This window comes from Alligator sinensis, unplaced genomic scaffold (assembly GCF_000455745.1).
Source record: "Alligator sinensis unplaced genomic scaffold, ASM45574v1 scaffold280_1, whole genome shotgun sequence".
NCBI lineage: Eukaryota > Metazoa > Chordata > Crocodylia > Alligatoridae > Alligator > Alligator sinensis.
The window spans coordinates 4,390,339-4,406,082 of NW_005841835.1; the positions used below are offsets into that span (position 1 = coordinate 4,390,339).

Below are 15,744 nucleotides of genomic sequence, written 5' to 3' on the forward strand. Positions count from 1 at the left end.
TACTCTAAATGCATGTCCCTGCAGTATATATTAATATTCTAGGATTTTCCCCTGTAGATTTACTCCCTTTTCTACACTCCTGAAAAAGGGGGGAAGGGAAGTAAAATAATAACAGAATATTAACACAAGTATTTGGAGGCAGTAGTGATGGGTTTGGAATAACAGGCTCTCTAATTAGTGTTGTACATTCTATAAACTTTGCAAGTATTATAATATTTGAGAAGTGATGAAGCTTTGTTATTTTCTCAGTGGGCGCATCTACACAAGATGCTACCTCACCATTGTAATGGTAGTTACTGTGCAATCATTTAGCTAAAGCAAGTAACAACTGCACAGTTGGATGCACATGTAGATGCACCCAGTGTGTCCAAAAAATTGGTGTAGGTATAGGGATTTACATACCTTAACAGCAATGTATGAGACAGGTGCTCTGAGTTATTTTGTTTAGTGATAAGTTTGTGAAAAAATTCTATGCTACAGGATTACAGCAAATAATGTTGTATAACCAGACAGAGAGCAATTGCTCTATTTAAATAAAAGTAATAATTAGGGATCTAAATTGATTGTCGTTAACATGTACAATTAGTGCATTAATTGGTTCTTGCCTTAATTATTTTAACACATTAATTTCACACATGGTTTTGAAGCCCATACCCAGGCTTCACTCTGCTGCCATCACCGAGGCCTCCAGGTTGCCCATTGGGGTAGCAGTGGTAGTGCAGATGACCACAGGGCAGCCCGAGCACAGGCTCCGGGCTGCTGCTTCAGGAAGGTGGGGGAGGGGTTGCAGGCACAGACACAGATGGACATGAGCAGCCCCAGCATGCACATGGCCAGGAACGCAGCCTGACTGCGTGTAGAGCAGCACCCAACAGATAAGTCTGTGGAAGGGAAGGTATGGGGAGAGAGGGAGGGAGCGGGAGGGGGCAGATCAAGTTCCCTACAGTGAGGGAAGGAGTGGGGCAGGAGCATGGGCTTGGGTGAATGGGACCCCAGGGCTGGGGTACGTCATGGAGCCATGGACAGCTCATCCAGGGGCGCAGGGGGGAGTGCAGTTCCCAACCACTGTGTGCACCACTGAGGGGGGTATGGGGGGCATGTGCCCTCTGGATTTGTGCGCATGGCAGAGGCAGGCTGCCCACTGTGGGCTGGGGCTCTGTGCCCTGCTGGCTTTGCCCCAGGAGCTGTGTGATCCCATGTTGTGCCTCCCACCGCTGCGTGGGCAGGGGACACATGGCCAGCACATGGCTTCTGGGGCAAAGGCAGCAGGGTATAGAGCCCCAGTCCACAGCAGGCATCCTGCCTCCATCCCATGCACATGTTCCCTATGCCTCCCTCGGGGGTATGCACAGCAGCAGCAGTGGCTTCCTGTGGGTCTTCAGTGCCTGCATTTGCACCCCCCGACCCTGGGACGATCCCAGCAGAGTGCAGGGCCTGAGGCAAATCATCCTGTGTGAAGCCCCGCCTCCCACACCATGGCACTTCCATGAGGGAATTAGCAGCATGGCATGCCAGCTGCAGGGGGAGGGCGGCAGCTGGAATTTCTGGCTGGAATGGCCAAAGACAGCCACAACCCGCTGGGCAGGAGGGTGGATCACACACAAAATGCAGGAGGCTCTCCAGCTGCCACCCCCACCCCGAGGCTGGTGTCCAGGGGTCATGGTCCCCTACTGCCCACCCCTGTTGGTATGCCACTGAGCAGTGGAAAGCCACACCCCCTGCAACCCTGGATTAGCCTCCCACAGCTCCATCCCATGACCACCTCAGCATCTGCCCCCACGCCAGTCCCTGCCGCACTCCTACCCTCACTGTGAGAGCCTTCATCTGCCTGCCCTCTTCCCTCTCTCCCCACCCCTTCCCCTCCACAGACCTACCTGCTGGGCACTGCTCTACATGCTGCTGGGTTCCATTTCTGTAGGGTTACCATATTTCCGGTTTCAAAAGTTTCAAAAAAGAGGATACCGGGGAGTTGCGTAATATGATTCGGGGTGGGGGGGGCCATGCCCAAGCCACAACCCCATACCCAGCCCTGCTTCTGCCCCTCACTCCTGACCCACAGTACCCTGCATCCTGGAAGGGTATGCAGGGAACCCCTCCCCGCCCGGGCTCCAAACCCCACACATACACCCCACGCCCACCCCACAACCATACAAAGTACCTGTATAATTTTGCATAATTTTGAGTTTTTCTGAACACAATTTTGAGTTTTTAGCTGTGCGATTAAAATCACAGTTAATTGCAACTAATTTTTTTAATTGCACAACTAATTGCAATCAATTTTTTTAATCATTTGACAGCCCTAGAATAATATAAAACATGTGCAGCTTTTTGCAAAAGAATCTAATAAACATCAAACATCTCCACAAAATCTAGTTTATTAGCTGTAAAATATTTTGTTTAATTTTTTGTCCATTTTTTTCTTTTGTAAATGTGAAAAATATACTTTTCCTCCTGCTTCAAATTTTGTAATTTAGTCATTTAGAAATGTCTGAAGCTAAAAAAAAAAAACAGTTTAATTTAGAGTGACTGGCTGCATACACATGTTCAAGTGATCTAGAAAAGAGCTTGTAGTGCTGATCCAGTAAAGCCAGCCCTATACACACATCTCAGCATGCTCCGCAGGCTCCCTCCTTGTGGAACAATGTTAAAGGGGTGCATTCTGTTCTCTGCTTGGCTGGAGCAGTCCAGTCCAGTGAGCAACACTTTGTGTCCCTAGGGTGTGGTGGGAGCAAAACAGCCAGGGATGCTGGAGGATTGTGCTTTGACTTCTCTCAGAAGAGAACATGTACAGAGATCCACTCTCCCAAGAGAAACTCTCCTAGGAGTGTTTTAGCCATGGTTGTTTCGGGGCAATTTTTCTCCCAGTGTGACCATTTTTGCTCTGGAAGAAAAATATTGGATATCTGTACACTTGTGGTTTCTCTTGGGAGAGCACTGACTCCCCCAGGAGAAACTGAATGTCTGTACATGGACAATAATGGATAAAAACTCAGATCTCTGTGGATCTCTTCTGTATACAGGCCAACCTATGCACTGGCACAGATATCTGCTGGTGTGATAATGCAACAGATTTCCCATTGCTGCAAAAAACTCTGTGTTTGAGTATTCTGACTCCTGTAGGCTTGACTTTTCAGCCATGTGGTGACATCAGTGTTAGTCTTTATATTGCACACATAAATGCACTCCTTCTCCTTCTCCCCCTGCCCACTCCCACCCCTCTGGCTATATATATTTTTTAAATTTTAAAACAGATTTTACACTGTGTAGTTTGTTATCAACCCCCAAGGCTGACACATCTCAAATTTCAACAATGCACTTTTACTATGAGCAGATCAGTGTGGTGGTTTCTTGCCTGATTTTATTTTTCCTTTTTATGTTATTGTTTCTGCTTTCTTAGTGTGTGTGGAATGGAGGTGCATGTATAAATGGGCAGGGAATAGGTGAACTTAAAAAAAGGCCAGCAGATGTCAAGCATCTCTGACGTGTGTTAGAAGAGTAAAGTACAACACAACATGTAGCTAATAATAGTGCACTTTAAGAGTCAATAATTGCATGAGCTCATGAATGACTATGTGGGCCTCTGCTGAGCTGAAACTAGCTTTCTTCTCCACATAAGCTTATTGTGCGGGCCGGCTCACGATCCCGCCTGGATCGCCATGTGCGAGCTCTCTCCCGATCCCATTTGGGTCGCCATGTGCGAGCCGGGGCAAGCCGGGGACCCGTCTTTGTGTGTACACAGACTGTGGCCAGTAGCCCGGGTACACGGGGTTGGAAAAGACCACGGTGCGGTATGACATGCTCTAGCTAGAATCAGTCACGGAGGCGTAATGGTTGATTGAAAAGATTATTTACTTACACCCAAGGTGGTCGCGGTGTAGGCTGGTCAGCTTTCCAGGCTCAGCTCCGCTTGAGTTCTCGGTGGAGGACTCTAATACACTCGGTTCCTTGACCCCGGAGTGATTCAGGCTCCACGGGGTTCAAGAATTCGTTCCCACGGAGCAGCTGTATCTCCATGAGTGTTACTCGGTTCCCAGGTCCCCCGGAGCTGTTAAACTCCATGGGCTCGACAATTGGATCCTTAGGATAGGGATACGTCTGGGCTGCGATCGGCAACGGGGAGAGGCTAGACGTTAGTTGCCTCGGAGTCGTTAAGGTTCCGAGGGGACGGTAAATAAGTCCCGCGGAGTTGTTGAAGCTCCGTGGGTTCGATAAATTAAACCTCTGTTGCCTTCTTAAGGAAAAAGCTGGGTTCGTATGGATCAGCAGCGCTTAGAGATCCTCACGCTCCTTTCCCGAACTCCACGTGCTTTCTTTTTCTCTCTCCGATTTGGGCGGAAACCACCCAAGCCTTTTGTACGGCTAGCAAGCCAATAGCTAGCTGCCACGTGTGCCTACATTAAGACTGGCCAATAATGTGGCGCGAATCCTAATACAAATGGCAGGGACTCCTTGCATCGCGCATTGCTATAATGCAAAAGAAATGCACTATGCAAAGAAAGCTACAGAACTGGCGGGAAAAGCTCCTGCACGCGGGGTCTCTGTTGCAGCAGAACACTCCACCGTGCAAAAGAGCTGCAATTTGGCGGGAACATGATTTAGCGATGCCGAAGCACACACAAACAAGAAAAACCACAACTTTGGGTTGTGACACTTATATGTCCCTTTATATGTGCTGACTGCTAACAATGTCTCTGCTCTGCTGTCTAATCTAAATGCTCCATTATGTTGCTCAAAATGGGGCAGAAAAAATAATTTAGCAAAGGATGATATACATATTTTGCATTTTGCAAATAATTAAAACTATTGCCAGACAATAATTTTGGTCTGAGAGTAATACATCAAGACATTGATTCTACTAATAATTCTTGACTCCTATAATTTTTCATGTATCTTTTCTAGCTATAGAGTAGCAATTCAAGATTAATCCATTTAGAAATTTGAGAATAAAGAGCTTATATTTTCTTAAATGTTCCCCCCAAAAAAGCCAAATAAGCTACACTTAATAAGAGTATCTTTACTATATTGTACATGTTTTTGTAATTTACTGGCAGCCTTCAGTTCAGTTTTCTTAATTGTACACAGCTTTCTTTTATAACAGTCAGACATAGAAAACCATTGCAGTCAGTGAAACATAAACTGCTCTTTGCACAAATATTTACAAGGCCTCTCTTCTTTATCATCTTACAGGTCTTGTAGAAATTTGCCTGATGCATCCACTTGATGTTGTGAAAACCAGGTAAGGTTCTGCTTGAACAAGTTTTATTGACATTGGAAGATGTCCAAATTGGGAGCTGTCAGAAAATAAAATGCTAGAACTTGTCCAAGTAAGATAACTTCTCCTTTTAATGGCATTTTTATTTACTTATTTTTTTACTGCATTTGACAGAATTTGAATAGCATAATGCATTTCTGGTTAGAGGTCAACTGAAGGTGTTAAATATGTTTTTATGAAATATGGTTTCCAAGGAACAGCAAAATAAGATCTCATAGAAGCTGCCCATAGTTAGATTTGCTTATTATATTCACCCTCTGAAGTAATATTTTGATTTGAAAGTAGAAAATGGCATATTGCTTTAGAAATAGCATATTGCTTTAATTAATTGTAATAATTAATGAGACCTGATACATGTGGCCATGTTTTACAATGATAGTTCAACACCAAAACTGGTATTTGCAAATTGGTAATTTTATGCCTTTCCTCCCATGCACACATTTTCCTATCTGATGAATATAAACTTTTTGGTTTTGTGCATAGAAATGGTGAACCAGTTTTGAGAATATTGTCTTAAAATTCCTGTTGTAACTTCTTGAGCAAAATATAAATGTTTATAGTCTAGGATTCCTGGTTATTCAGTTTTTCTATGCTTTTGCATTTTTAAATCTTCATGTATAGTGTTACAAATGAAGAAATTGCTAGTGCCAGGTATTTATGATAGTGACCATATACATTCTTGCTAAACTACTTTTAAAACTCATTGGGAAGTGAGAATTGGAAGAGGTAGCTGGTAGGGGTGTGCGAAGTGGGCCGTATTCGATTTGGATTCAGCTCAAACTGGGGACAGAGATTCGATTAGTTGATTTGGATCACTGTCCCTGATTTGATTCAGCCGAATCTGAATCTGAAGATTCGATGCTGATCTGGAGAATCAGAGATTTGGCCATAGACGCAGCTTTAAATGTTTTTTCTTCATACCTTGAGGTACCTGGCATGGCTCATGAATGCTGTGATGCTGGGGTGGATGGAGCATCCCACAGGACCATGGGGGACCCCCCATGTGCTCAGCGGCAAACCCAGAAGAGAGCCAGAAGTACTTTCAGTTCATTTCTGAGTCTGCCAGGGGAGCGCTTTGAGGGCCCCCCGCAACCCTGAGCTCGGTGATTGGCCACAGGGGGACCCTGGGTGCCCCCCAGACCCAGGAGGCACCAGTTGCTGAGCTGGGAGGGCGCGAGGGCCGCCTCCCAGTGTACTCCCCAGCAGACCCAGAAGTGGACCAGAAGTGCTTCTGGTCCACTTCCGGATCTGCTGCCAAGCATGCTGGGGAGCCCCCTGCGCTGCTATGGGATGCTTCATCCAGTCCACCATTGCAGCATTTATGAGCCGCCTGCTACCTTGAGGTATACAGAAAAAACATTTAAAGCTGTGTCTATGGCCGAATTGCTGAATCTTTCCAAATCTCTCCAATCAATTCGGAGGATTCCGATTTGATTCGGAGAGATTAAAGGGTCTCCTGATTCAATTCAGATTCAGAGATTCGGCCACTGAATTAGGCCAAATGTCCACCAAATTGAATCAGGGACTGAAGCTTCGCACAGCCCTAATAGCAGTTTTACACTGCATTTGTTAATCTTAGAGCAAGCTTTCCATTAGCTTTTTTATCAGATTACTCTGGAGAATGGAGCAGTCGGCAGTCCATAGAGTATTGGATTCTCATTCCCTCCCTACGGCATACAAAAAATTCTTACTGACTTCAGAGGAAGATATTTGTATCCTCATGTGTGAGTAGAGAAAGCAGCAGCAGGGAAAACCTTCCAGGTAGAGATGCTATCAAAATACCAGAAGGATCATTTTCTTGATCAAAGAATCTTCTTAAAAGGAAGACCTTCCTTTTCAGCATGGTCTTGATTGCAGTGCAATGTCATATTCTTCACCTATCAGACCTACCAACCTATGATGCAAGGTATGACAGTCTGAGATATGAAAGACATGATTTTGTCAGTGCTGTTATTTTGAGCTAAAAATAGTACAGTGTTTTTCCAATTACAAAGCTGTGGTTTGTGCCTGATTGACATATGTTTCAGTTTAAACAAATATACCAAATTCATAACTTAACATGTCCTATTGTTGGAAAAATGAATACTTGTGCAGCAGTTGACAGAAATAGTTGGAAAGTAGAAGGAAGACAGCTAAGGGAAACTGTTTGAAGTAAAGAGAAAGTTGGTAGTGAAAACATTGTCTAGGAGGTTCAGCCAAACAAATCAAGACAGGATGAGTTGTAATTGGAGGATTAGGTCCAAGCATCCCCAGTTTGACATGCTTCAAATCCTGCTGCATATGGTCTCATATTAATAAATAGGTTTAAAAGGGTGAAAAAAAATACCTGGTCAAAATTTTTACTTTCCCACTACAGAACATACAACAGAATTTCACCACCATAAAAGCAGATGTGTAAAGAGTAATTAAACACAACAACATCCTTGCAGTGGGCCTCTCCCTAAACTTTTAAATATTCCTGGAAATTACTACCTTAGAGAGAAATGGTACATCCAGGAATACATTGCCAAGAAGACACTAATGCAAGTAATGCACAAAAGCAAAATAAAATCAAATTTCTTTTAATAATTGATATTTATAAATTAATTTCCTTTGGCCATGATTGCTCTCTTTCACATTCACTGCCACAGATATTTGTACAATTGAGTTTTACTGGTATCCATATCCCTGGAAAGCAAATTTCAAGGTTGAAATGGTGAAATTTTGATTAGAGTGTAAGTCTTTGCTTTGGATATGGTTATGCATCATCTATTATGATACCTTGTGACTTATCTGACTAGTCACATCTAAGTATCATAACTCAAGTAGCAAATACTTACAAAGAACTACATGTGACCAATTTCTGGAATTAAAAACAAAAAATCATAAAAGCTTGGTGAAAACTTTCAATAGTGAAAAAAACCTGAGATCTCCATCTACTGATCAGAAAAAGATGCTCATTTGCTGAATACATTTTTCACTTATCCCTCACTGTGATACTGCTTTGACAGCTTGCCTAGGAATGTTATCATACTTGCTGTATGAATTAAAAGAAATATTTGAAAGGGTGGAGTTCTGTCAGGTCAGATCAGTTAATAATTCTGGGCCCGATCTTCAGCTGATGGAAATGGACATCACTCCATTTACTTCAATGGAGCATGTCAAATTATACCACTTAAAATGAATTGATCTTCTGTCTTTGTGGGGGAGAGGGAGAAGAGTGTGCTAAATGCTATTTTAAGATGTTTGCTGTCTGAGGGGATATGGAGAAAGTCTGACTTATCATTACATTAAGGGCATTGCTTGCTTGATCTCTGTGCTCACAAACTAAACTTTGATTCAACAAAGCAGAAATTGTATGTTTATTAGATTCAATAAAATAACCACAGTTCCAGAAATCTTTTTAAAACTGTCTTCCTCGACTTTGAAACTCAGTTGTTCCCTCACAGTGTAACATCTCACTGGGCTTTGTGTGTTGGCAGGTTTGGTCCCCGAGAAAGGACCCAGGAGTAATTCTTGCCCCAAATTCTTGGAGCTTCAAAGAGCACATGGGAAACCCACAGAGCACTGTAAAAATGATGGATCCAATTCTAAGATAACCCTGGCTGAATATGGTATCAGACTTCAGCACTATAGGTTACAGCACCATAATGAACATCTGTACCACATCCCATCTCGACTCACAGTAGGTCACATTCTGCTGACATCCCATGGAGCACTGTGGCACCCTCCTTATGGGGCAGTGATCTATCCCAGGCCAGAGCTTGTCTCCTCTGTCTGAGTACTGTGCCAGCCCCACCCCCAGGCTCTCAGTGACCTGAGATGGCAAAGCCCTTGTTTCCACACACACCCTCCTCCTTCTTCACTCCAGAGAGCTACAAGCTACTGTCTGGTATTATCTGTCTGTACACATTTCATCTACCCGAATCTAAGCATTTGTAAAGATGGTAGTTTTTGATTAAGCACTGTGCTGTCTGCTGGAAATTGCATTCAAACAGGGGCTGTCCATGATATTCATCTTGTGAAGTGTTATTTTATAGTATCCATATCCAGATCTCAGTTAATGCTTCTCTGTCAAAGTCATGCCCAATAGAAGACTCATTTGGTGTTGGTATAAAACACTGTAGGAATAGATTTCAGAGTGGATTACACTGAATGTTCATTTCATTTTCATTCACTCCATTCACTTGATCCAGTGCCCTACAGTGCAGAGAATACAACTGTGTGTGTGCAAATTGTGCAGCCTGTTATGAGTCTCTGTGCCCTGTTAAGTACAGTGTCAGGTTTTTTAGTGCAACAACTACTGGACCATACAGGAGCACAGTAATCTGCTGGGGCGTATATCATTGCAAGTGCTGTGGTTCTGAGCACTGTGAAGTTAGCATCCCATGTTCTGTTGGCTAAACGTCTTAAGGCAACTACCCATGCAGAGACTTTACTGCTGGCCTTCTGAATGTAATATTTGTAGGTGAGGGAACATTCTGATGTGACACCTTGGTGGGTTGGGGTATGCTCACGGAGAAGGCTGTGGATACCTACTCTGACCTTCAGCATGCTTTTGGCTCAGTAATTATCCCCGTGGGAGACTGATAATGATTTATTGATGCTCCTCACTGACCCCATGCCTCTCAAACAACCCCTCTGCCAATCGCTGTGCCACTGGCATGGAACAAAGGTGTGGTCCTCTTTACTGCTGATGAGTGCTTATCAGTTTGTGTTATATTGAGTGGGGCCATAAATCTGGATAATTGACAACTGACTCAAGATCATGTTGCTTTCCTCAGAGAGGCTAGCATGCTTATCCAGATCCACCAGACACAAACCCTAACCCAAACAGACCCCGATATACACTGAAAGCTTTATTCAAGCCCCACAGCCAAGGTGTAACCAACAGTCACAACTTTGGGTTTTTGCTGCCATGTCTCAGGGTACCATTTGGCAGAGCAGCTATGAATGAGCATCACTGAAGGTAAGGGACAGCAGGAAACAGGAATTCTCCCTAGCAAAAACCCCTGCACACCCTCCTCCTCCCCCATCACCCCACCTCCTTGCAGAGAACTGGAGAAGGCTTATGTTTTTGGGCCTTGATGCTTGGGTTTCCCAGTCCTCCCAGCTCCTACAGCAGGGTGATGGAACCCTGGTATCCAGGTGGTCCCATCTGGGAGGCAGAATATGGGTATTCTGTGCCATGATCAGCACCGGGTCATAAGGAGCTGTGCAGCTTCCAGCCCTGGGCAGAGGAAAGGGTCTAAACAGGGAATTCACCAGAGGTCCATTGGTGTCTCCCTTATTTGCAGGCTCCACATTTCTGCATGGGGGGTCCAGTCATGGAACCTGAGATGCTGGATCCAGGATGGTCACTTGGACACCTGTAGAACACTAGAGATGCATATAGATGGCATCAGTAACATGAGGACCAAAGGGGACCCTCAATGTGGGGCATTAGAATGGAGAGGTTGATGATTGCTTGTACCTGTGGTGCCATGGCATTTGAATGACCCATCCAGGCCCATGAATACACTGAAAAGGTCCACGAATGAGGTCTGTGGATGGCCACCCACTGTCTGAAGGAGGCCACCTGTGGTGCTACAGAGCGGAGAGAGTCACAGTACCAGGATAGGAAGTTTATGCACAGGGTCAAAGACCACTTGGCATCCAGCAGCAACACTCAGTGCTACCTCCCATGGGGAGATCATTGCCTTCCCAAACCACAGTGGTGGGATGGGCTGCTCCTTACCCCCCCTGCCATTGAGAGCCCTGACATGCCTGAGAGTCCCTGGGGGGAGCAGAATCATGACTGTGCAGGAACACTGTACTCCCCACATTGATTTGGAGATGCCAGGGTGCAGGGGAGCCTCAGAACAGGAGGTATAGCACATTGAAGCTGCTGACCTGTGGCCCAAGGAGCCAGGAAAGCATCCAGTGGGGCCTGTTCTGGAGACCATTACTGGGAGAGAAGAAGGGGACCAGGCTGCCTGAGACCCAGTGCCAGGGCTGGCATTGACTCCACCTGCCTTCCAGGGCCAACTTGCTACCACCAGCCACTGATGGTCACCAGTGTAGGCTCAGGGCCCCAAAGAGTGTCCATGCCAGTCCCAGAAGGGGGAAGAAGCACTCAGAATGGGGGTGTGGGCCAACCACTCACCGGGCCAGGCTGTTGCAGGCTTGGGTCCTGCTGCAGGTGAGTGGTGCAGCCTCTGCAAAGATAGGCAGCCCCCTGGTCTCTGGTCCAAGTTCTGGAACAAGCAGCATTTCACAGTTTTTCTTTATTATGCACATGAAAAGTTTGGCAGCTGCAACATTTAATTAAACCAACGGGCAGAAGTTTTGTGGTTGGCACTCCCCCGCCGTCCCAAGGTTTCATGTTTCATTATGTTGAGCCCCCATGGCTGCCCACCCCACTCTGGCCCTCAACAGCATAACTTCCTGGTGCAGGCTGGGTCTTTCCCCACTCTCTCAATGTTAACTGAGAAGAAGGTTCCAAGTTCCGGAGCAGGCAATGTTGCACAGTTTTTGTTTAATAAACACGTTAAAAGTTTGGCAGCTTCAACATTTGATTAAAACGAGGCACATCTCTTTCTTGCACTGCATTCCCCCACATCCCAGGTTATGCCCCTGAGGAAGTGAGGTGGTGTGGGTTGTGGGCAGCAGTATCCATGACACAGGGCCAGAGGGGCCCAGGGCAGGGCACTAATGGCCCGGTGCCAGGGCAGGGGCACTCAAAGCCTTCTGGCCCTACTTATCCAGGGAGAATTCCCAGTGTATGCAGGCGAGGAGCTACTCTACTAGGGCTTTGCAGATCCAGACAGTCTGCTGCAGTGCAAGGCTGGGGCAACCAATATCAGCAGGGGTGCTGAGGGGGAATACAGGCATCCAGGACACAAGTGCATGCGCGCACACACATATACACAGAACTCAGGAGTCCAACACACACACACACACACACACTTGGAGGGTTTAGGGTATACTGGGTAGGCATGAGTTACAGATGATCAGCTAATGGTTCGTGGTCAGGACAAGCTGCTGTCTTATCAGGTCCAGGAGGGTTAGGCATCATGTCCTCGCCAGCCAATTGGCAGCTCATCCATTCGGCTCTGCTTGGGAAACCTTTGTATGAATGAAAAACTGGTCTCTATCTTTCATTTTATGCTTGGCCACTGTGTCTGAAACCGCAGGGATACAGAGGCCATTTGTACATGCCACAAAATTGGCCTTTAAAGCTGCTTAATGCCATTTTGCACTGCTTTAATGTTGCAACTGTTTACGTGTGTTTTTCCCTCCCTGGAGCCTGCTGGCCTGTCTGAGTTGCATATGGGCCTGGTGCTTCCCTCTGTGGCTGCGGTGCCTCCTGGGACTGCCCAGGCCAGGTGCCTGTGGCGGATGCCACCTGGGGGGGAGCGCTACTGCTGCTGCTGTGGAGGCAAGCACAAGCCCCCACACCAGCTCAGGGACCACTTGGCCTGCTGGCAGCTCTCCCTCCCCTCTCTGCTGCCAGAGAGGCAGGGAAGGATTGGGCTCATCCCTTGTGTACAGACCACAGGGGTTTACTTTGCCCTAAATTGAAGTGGTGTTTTTAAAAACCCACCGCTTCAATTTAGGGAGAATTAAACTGAAGTAACTCCCTCATGGCATGTACAAATGGTCAAAGTCCCCAGAACTTTTAAAAGTTGGGAATTTTAGTTCAGATCTGAACTCACCAGTGCAAATGCATTTCTGATCCAAGACTTTTCAGCTGATTTCTTTTTTTGTTGTTCATTTTGCTCTTTTGTTCCAATTTCTGTCATTTTGCTCTTATTAGAAGAGTTCAGCTTACTACATGTGTTTCCGATCTCATTCCATCTGTTGTTTTGCAAGAGCTACTTCCTTATATATCATTAATTCCTCTTTGATTTCCAGTCTTTTTTGTTTAAATGAGCAGTAGTGGAGCCTGTTCTAAAACGTTTAGTTTGGAGATAGAGATCCATGGCAGTTGTCAGCTGACTTCCAGTTCTTTCTGTCCTTATCTGAGTGCACTGTCTTGATACAACATCAGCTTTTCTGAATGGTACTCACCTGGTTCATGGCATTCTTGGTTTACTTCGGGTCTTTTGACCCTAATAGTTCTAGTTAGGTTCTTTAAACTAGGGAAAGGTAGGAAATAGTTTTCCTGTCACACACAATTTTCAGGATATCCAAAAAAAATTCCCATTCTGAACTGGGATTTTAGAAAGGTTTGCAAACTAAAACTCAAAAAAATTAAAAATCTTTCAGTCAAAGGTAATATTTCATGTTTATATTTTTTAAATATTTCATTTCAGTTTCAAACATGTTCTTACAATACTTAGCTTAAGTTTTTAATTGAAAAGTCATTTCAAATTAGAAAAATGCAATTTTTCATTTTGAAAATTTCCAAAAAAGCAACATGCCAACCATATCTAAAAATATTGAATAATGTTTACTTTAAAAATTGTTGAAATTTGCTTCTTTCCAGGGAAAGGTTTCTGGTTTGACAAATCAACTTTTTTTTACAAAAAGTTTTAGTAAAAAAATTCCTCAGCAGCTCTATTTAATAACCTTATTTCTGCCTATTGTCAAGGTTTTTCACTAGCATTAATCTTACGTGATCTGTCAGTGACCTTGGACATACTCATTCATGTGTTCTGCCTGTATACTGTAGTTAATCTTTTCATTTTAGCATTTATGGTTTGGCACTCAAATAGTTTGAATGTTTCATTAGAGATCTTTCATTCCAGGTTTTATGTAATAAGAATGTATCTCAATTTTACAATAATTTGGATGTGGATGTGGTCCAGGGCTCTGTAATTTGCCTTTTATTTTTCCTTCTCTGTAGAGTCTGTTAGGAATTAATAAGGGCACATGGACTAGTAATTCCAGTTAGATATGCTATTCCAATTTAAATCCTTCCCTGAATTAAATAACTGTATTGATGCATGATGTTAAATGGATGCTCTGCCTTGCTGTGCTGGACAAAGTGATTACTGCTTATATATTCCTATTCATTTCCATAGGCACTCCATGGGCATGTCCACACATGCAAGCGCGTGCTCTTGCAGCAGCTCAAATAGAAGCAGTGCAAATTTGAGCTGGGGCTTTTTGCCTCAGTGCATGTGCTTCGACATGCACTTTGTTGAGGAGCAAATTGTGCCACTTGGAGCAAAATAACCCTGCCTGGCTCCTCTTGGATCTGCAGCCAAGGGGAGCTAGGGCCCAGGGCCAGCACCTATGCTGTCCCCAGCAGTATAAAAAGCTTCCCTGTCCTGGCCCCATCAGTACAAAAAGCTGCCCTGGCAAGTAGTTCAGGGCTACTCATTCTCAGGAGGTTCTGGGGTCCAGCCAATTGGTACCTGGGGACAGTACCCCTTGTGCCAGCTGGACTGCTGAAGCAGCCCTGGGAGTTCCCTGTGCCCTCTACCCATTGCAGCAGTCTGGCAGTGGGGGCTCCTGCCTAGCCACCTGGAAGATGTTCTGGGTGTGGTGGCCTGCTTTGCACTGTACCAAAACGTGTCCTCCTGGCCCCAATTGGCCAGGAGGTCAGCCACCTTCAGCTGGGTCCAAGATGCCAGCTCTGAGCAGGCAGTGTCCTGCCACTGGCCTCCCTAGCAGGAATTCTGGTGTTCCCTATTTGAAAACTGAAAAATCCCTGATAAAAAAATCCTAGTCACTATGTAAAATACCCCAAAATCCATGTTCCTCCACAATTAAAACAAAAGACCACTATATATAGAGAGAGAAAGAGTGAGAAACAGAGACAAGGATTAGTTGGGCATGTTTTATTGATATATCTACATTGTTAAAGCAGTTTGGAAGACTACCAGTGTCTCTATCATAATAATAAAGTGAATTCCAAATATGTTTCATTAATTCATGAATACATGAATATATGTTTTGCTGCCCCCCACAAAGGTGACAGTCCCTCCCACAGGGGCTATGGCATCTCAACAGGGGCTATGGATCCCCCTCAGGGGCCACATCCCCCCCACAGGGGTTACAGTCCCCCACAGGGGCTACGGCCCCCTGAAGGTCCACAGTCCCCTCACAGGGCTTACAGCCTCCCCCTTAGGGGCCATGCCCCCCCACAGGGGCTAAAGTCCCCCCACAGGGGTTACAGGCCCCCTCAGGGGCCACAGCCCCTCCACAGTGGTTACAGCCCCACACAGTGGCTATGTCTTCCCAGCAGGGGCCACAGCCCCTATCATAATAATAAAGCAAATTCCAAATACATTTCATGAATTCATGAATACATGAATATATGTTTTGCTACCCCCCACAAGGGGCCCCCCACAGGGGCCACAGTACCCCAACAGGGGCTATGGCTCCCCCTCAGGGGCCATGGGCCCCCACAGGGGTTACAGTCCCCCACAGGGCTTACAGCCCCCCCCTTTGAGACCATGGCCCCCCCACAGGGGCTACAGCCCCCCCCCCCAGGAGGGGCTACAGGTCCTCAACAGGGGCTACAGTCCCCCCACAGGGGTTGCATCCCCCCAACACGGGAT

At 45.6% G+C, this 15,744-nt stretch overlaps 1 protein-coding gene across 1 annotated transcript in view; it reads left to right on the plus strand.

The window, feature by feature from the left end:
* Positions 1 to 15,744, plus strand: part of SLC25A21 (solute carrier family 25 member 21) — a 355,138-nt gene that overhangs the window by 178,817 nt on the left and 160,577 nt on the right. Inside the window, exon 2 of the mRNA XM_025201495.1 lies at positions 5,188 to 5,236. Coding sequence (XP_025057280.1) covers positions 5,208 to 5,236 — 29 coding nt within the window. The 5' untranslated portion in view covers positions 5,188 to 5,207. The remainder of the gene's footprint in view (positions 1 to 5,187; positions 5,237 to 15,744) is intronic.